The 6,000-nt window shown below is 31.2% G+C and overlaps 1 protein-coding gene across 1 annotated transcript; it reads left to right on the forward strand.

The window, feature by feature from the left end:
• The first annotated feature begins 3,710 nt into the window (after positions 1–3,710).
• LOC7486620 (caffeoylshikimate esterase) lies at positions 3,711–5,742 on the forward strand. Its single transcript, XM_002298082.4, has 2 exons — positions 3,711–4,236; positions 4,946–5,742. Exons 1-2 carry the CDS (start codon positions 3,921–3,923, stop codon positions 5,608–5,610), a joined length of 981 nt encoding a protein of 326 aa, XP_002298118.2. The 5' UTR covers positions 3,711–3,920; the 3' UTR covers positions 5,611–5,742.
• Positions 5,743–6,000: the final 258 nt, after the last annotated feature.

The raw sequence follows: 6,000 nt of genomic DNA on the forward strand, positions 1-6,000 counted from the left end.
TAGTGTTACAGGTTGTAAAAATCATGTAATTAGTAAGTAATGTAGAGCTTCATTGTCAGTTTATTTGACGCACTCATGACATGCATTGCCAACCAAAAAACTTTAAAGGCTAGGCACAGGCTTGGTCTTATAGGCCCATGAGCATTGCTTTTTATTTTAATTAGTCAGTTTTGTTGGGTCACTTAGCCTATCAATTTTTAACTTTGAATTATTTTTTTAATATGAATTAATTAAAATAGATTAAGTAAATGTATGTGTGAGATGCCTAACCTGGTGCGTATTCAATTATAATTGAGATTAATTAAAATAAATAAATTACATAAACTTTGATGACTTTTTTAAATTAAATATTATTTAATTTTTACTTGGTTTATGAATAAGATTGCAACTTTTTTTATATTAATTGGAGCTATCTATTTTTATTATCATTTAATTAGATAAAAAATTAATTTTAAAAAATAAAATTATTAAATATCAAGTATCATGTTCTACATGTATCTTTTAATTTTGCAGTTTAGCTTGTAGTTATCATTAACAATTTTTTTTATATTTATTAGCCCAATTAATTCTTGATTTATTTAATTAAATACATATATTAACCTTTTGATTTACAATTAAAATTTCTCCTTGAGATAAGAAAATCCATTAAAAATACCTACACATTTATTTCTTTTGCATTAAAAATTAAAAATACCTACACATTTATTTCTTTTGCATTAAAAAATAATTTTAGTTCATCTAGAAGCATGGGCATTGACTAATGTACAAACTATAATAACCTAGAAGAGAGGTTTCAATCTTAATTTCTTGATCTTCAATTTCAATTCCATAATGCTACGTAAGTATTGAGATGGGTGCATTTATTAGATGCTTGAATTATCAGCATCTAATAAATGCTTTTAGAATCTCAAAAAACTATGTTGAACTCAAAACACCTCTAAACCAGTTCAAAACACACATAATTAAACTACAAAATATATTTTTCAATTTCGATCTATTTTTTTCAAAAATATGAAAGCTAAAAAACTCATCAATTGCACTTCTCTCATAAAAAGATAAATGAAAAAAATTCAAATGAAAAAAATTTAACAAATTTTCATCAATGAAAATAAATGAAAATGACTCTTCAAATTCAAAAATTCTAATTTTTTAGACGCCTCTTTGGTGGTTAAAATCTATCAAACAATTGATGTATCGTCTGTCCTAGAGAAACAAATTAAGGCTAAGTGTGCATTAAAGCTAGGTGTGCCGGCCTGGTCTTGCAAGTCCACACATGCCGACCATTCTTTGCCCTGGCCAGGCTCTCATGCCCATCTATTTGGCTCAAGGTTGATTCATAAATAGTTGACTCATGAGTTCTGATCTTGGTGTTACAGATGCCCCAGAAATCTGATGGATACCTAGTCTAATTCAACCAACACAATCCAAGTTCATTTCTCCCTCATGTAGGCTGAAACTATACTTTCATTTTTCATGGTATTCTTTTCAAATTTCTTATTCAAGGATCATTCTAACATGCTACAATACCATCATAATTTATAATTTTTTTTTATCAGGGTTTACAAAATGGTTATTAAGCTTAATCAAAGTCATGATTTAGATCATGGATTGAACAGGTTAACTTAATTTAACACGAGTTGATTTGGTAGTTAAAAAAGTGCATTTTCTTTTTAAATTTTTTAGGTTCAAATTTTGAGGCTAATATTTAAGAGAATTTATTAATTTATTAATGTACTAATTAGTATGAAAGAGATGCTTTTAACATCATATGATAATGAGATTTAGAGGGTGTTTGAGAGTCTGATAGTGATTGCGGTTCAAAGTATTTTTCGTTCGGAAATATATCAAAATAATATATATTTTTAAAAAAATTATTTTTGACCTTAACATATCAAAACGATTTGAAAAAATAAAAAAATTAATTTTAAATAAAAAATTAATTTTCAAATTTTTAAGAAATACAATTTCAATCACATTTCCAAACACTATCTTAGTTTTAGTTGAAACGAAAGCTATTAAGACGATTTTCCTTATTGTTTGATTAAAAAAAATCAAAATACATATCTTTTTGGAATTGAACTGATAAATATTTTTTATTAGTTTTTAATTTTTTATTTAAATTTAAAATCCATCATTTTCAATTATTGATGAATGTCATGAAATAAAATAAAAGTCAACATGTAGCGGAGATTGAATGTGAGAGAGTTATGCTAAAATATCAAGTATTGATTTACAATAGAGTGGGTGAGAGAGAGAGTGCAAATGAAAGAGATAGAATTCTTTGAAGCATTAAAATACCCTATTTTATTTTATTGACGAGTCAATATCAATATATAATAATATAATAATAAAACAGATACAATTTCAGGTGCGGTTTTTGATTATGACACAATGATTGCTTGTGTATCGATATATTTAACTAATAATATCTTTTTTAAAAAAATAAATAGAAAATATGAGAAAAAATTTTAACTAAAAACTTTGAATTATAATTTCTTAGCATAGGTTTATTATATATTATTTTTACTTGAACCAATTGAAATGTTCATAACATAAGGTTAAATTTAAGATGCATGTTGAATATTTTTTTGATAAAATATAAAAATAATAAAAAATTAACTTTTAAACTATACCAACTCACTTCAAGTCCCTTTAATTTATTCAAAGATTTATGATAACATACTAGCTGAATTATTTATTATTTAAACCCCCATTGCTTTTTAATTAAATCCTTTTTCCTGATAAAATTATGAAATCAAATGAGACAGCAATATTTTTTTCAAAAATTAACACCAACTAAGAATTTAACTTCGATATGCATCAAGAAAATAATATCTTATATATCTTATGAAATTTGTATTACTTTTTTTATTTTAGTTCTAGTATGATAATTCTCTAAATTATGAAAATTGAAGGGAGAGTTTTCTCAAATTCTATTGAGAAAAAGAATAATATCACTGTGGTGGAGGAGTTGATGGATACTAGTGAACAACCGGCTGGTGAAACGGGAGAAGAACGCCAACGTGGGCATAAGCCTGTTTGGCTCTGCGGTTAAATATGTTTTTGATCAAATTTTAATTTTTTTTTTTTACTAAAATTGAGTGCGGTTTGTATTTTTTGAATCGTTTTGATGTGCTGATGTCAAAAATGATTTTTAAAAAATAAAAAAACATCATTGACATGTATTTCGGCACGAAAAGCTATTTGAAAAGCAACCACTACCACACAGTCAAACACGTGTGTCTCACCATGGATTGTTTGGGAAAGCGATTTAACTTGTATTTTTAAAAGTTTTAAATTTTTTTTATTTAAAATTAATAATTTTTAAATCGTTTTGATATGTTGAAATTAATATTTTTTTTAAAAAAATATTTTTTTTATATAAAAAATAACTATAATTAGACACTCAAACAAACCTTAATAAAAAACCCCGTAAGAAGCCACCTCCCCACCTACTTCCAACCCCCAACGAGTGAATGTTTTGGATAATTATTTCATTTCATAGATATTATATATTATGATTCGGACTCATACATCTCTAATATATATATTTGTTTATGTTATATTGAATAATAAATCATCCTTGAATATTGAGTAACATTAAATAAAAATAAGAATATTGAAGTTTTTTATTTAATAAATAATGGATATAATATAAATTAAATTAAAATTAAATTCAGGAGTATTCATAGATATCCTACAGGACCTACACCAACCTCACCCTCTATGAACCCCAATTTTCTTACACAAGAAGACACCAGTTTTAAAACCCCCTCTCGCTCTCCCCTGCAGAAACACCATCGAACTCCGAAACGCCACCCACCAACTCGCTCAGAAAACACCCATCTTTCCCCTGTTTTAAAGTCAACCAGCCAAGCCTTACGGGAATCCGAAAAAAAAGAACTCGACGAAACGTGACCATGTCATCCGAAACGCAGCAACCCGAAACGCCTCCCAACTTCTGGGGCGACATGCCGGAGGAGGAGTACTATGCGTCACAAGGAGTGACCACTACCCAATCATACTTCGAGACGCCAAATGGGAAGCTCTTCACGCAAGGTTTTCTCCCGTTGGATAAAAAAGTCAAAGCCACGGTATATATGACCCACGGCTATGGATCTGATACTGGCTGGTTGTTCCAGAAGATTTGCATCAGCTTTGCTAACTGGGGTTATGCTGTTTTTGCCGCTGATCTTCTTGGACATGGCAGATCAGACGGTATACGTTGCTACATGGGTAATTAACTCACTTTCCTCTTCACTACTTTATATCAAATATTCAATTAAATATACATTGATTTTGTAAAACATTGTACGATCGAATTCCATTGCCCAGGACAACATTCGGTACATGTGGGGTAGTTCACATGGTTTTCGATATGTTTTTTTCTCCCTCTCGATGCGTTTAGGTTATAACTAGAACTCACAAACGCTAAAATCACAATATGCTTAATTGAAGATGTTTAGTCATGTAATATTTATAATTTTCTTTATTTGGTTCATGATTTTGGGATGGCATAATTCATATAGTATTTATTTTCTTGAGAAATTAAAATATTGAGCTGTAATATGGATTTTATTTTGGAGGAAAAACAGTGCAGGTAAACTATTGCCAAGAACAGAAATAAAAGGAAAAGGGTTGTTAGATATGATGTTACTATTGCTAATTAGTATTCTAGGCATGGCTATAAAAGGGTCCCAATGTCTGTCTCCAAGTTGATTTCATTAAAATTATATTTTCAGATCGAGAGGCAGAACTCAGATTTATTGCAACAATATTTTGTTGAGATTATTGCTCTCTCGTAGACTTGTATCATAATTCATACGCATTAAGCTCGAATCCAGCATATCTTATTCATTCAAAAACACCCAGCATTTGTATTTACATAACTTCTTTCTAAGCTTCTGCAAAAATGAAAACTGAAAAAAAATATGTTGCTGTGAAGGTGACATGGACAAGATTGCTGCCACTTCCCTGTCATTCTTCAAGCACGAGCGCTTCAGCGAACCATACAAGGGCTTACCAGCCTTCTTATTTGGTGAATCAATGGGTGGACTCACAACAATGCTAATGTACTTCCAATCAGAACCTAACATGTGGACGGGCTTGATTTTCTCGGCGCCACTTTTTGTCATACCAGAAGCGATGAAACCAAGCAAGGTACACCTATTCATGTATGGCCTGCTCTTTGGATTGGCTGATACGTGGGCAGCCATGCCAGACAACAAAATGGTAGGCAAAGCGATCAAGGACCCAGAGAAGCTCAAGATCATAGCATCCAACCCTAGGAGATACACAGGCAAGCCTAGGGTGGGAACCATGAGGGAAATTGCTAGGATGTGCCAATACATACAGGACAATTTCTCCAAGGTTACAGCGCCGTTCTTGACAGTCCACGGCACGGCTGATGGGGTGACATGCCCTACATCATCACAGTTGTTGTTTGAGAAAGCCTCTAGTGAGGACAAGAGCTTGAAGATGTACGAGGGCATGTACCATTCTTTGATACAAGGTGAGCCCGATGAGAATGCTAATCTTGTTTTGAAGGATATGAGAGGGTGGATTGACGAGAGGGTTGAGAGGTATGGGTCCAAAAAAGGCGATGACTGAAATCATATAGAATAAAACTATTGATTAATTCTGGAAATGTAAATGTGAAGTTCGGTCATGATCTTTTTGATGGGCAAAACGAATGCGAATGTAATTGAATAAAGTGATAGTAAAACTTTAAAAGTTGTATCTGATCGTGATATTGTGTCGTGTGAATTTGGCTTCGGCAGTTGGTGAAATGGGTTGTAAACAGTCTCCTCGTTTCGAGTGATGATCTTGCATGCCAGATTATGTTCTCACGCAGCACTTTTAACTAACGAATTCAACTGCTGATTCTCTCGGGGTTTTTTTTTTTTAATAATAATAATAATAATAAAAGGAAATTCAACTACTGTCGGACCAGGAGAAAAACTAGTCTGGCATGACTAAAGATGGTCTCTCGGGTTTTTA

Source organism: Populus trichocarpa, chromosome 1, assembly GCF_000002775.5.
Source record: "Populus trichocarpa isolate Nisqually-1 chromosome 1, P.trichocarpa_v4.1, whole genome shotgun sequence".
Classification (NCBI taxonomy): domain Eukaryota; kingdom Viridiplantae; phylum Streptophyta; class Magnoliopsida; order Malpighiales; family Salicaceae; genus Populus; species Populus trichocarpa.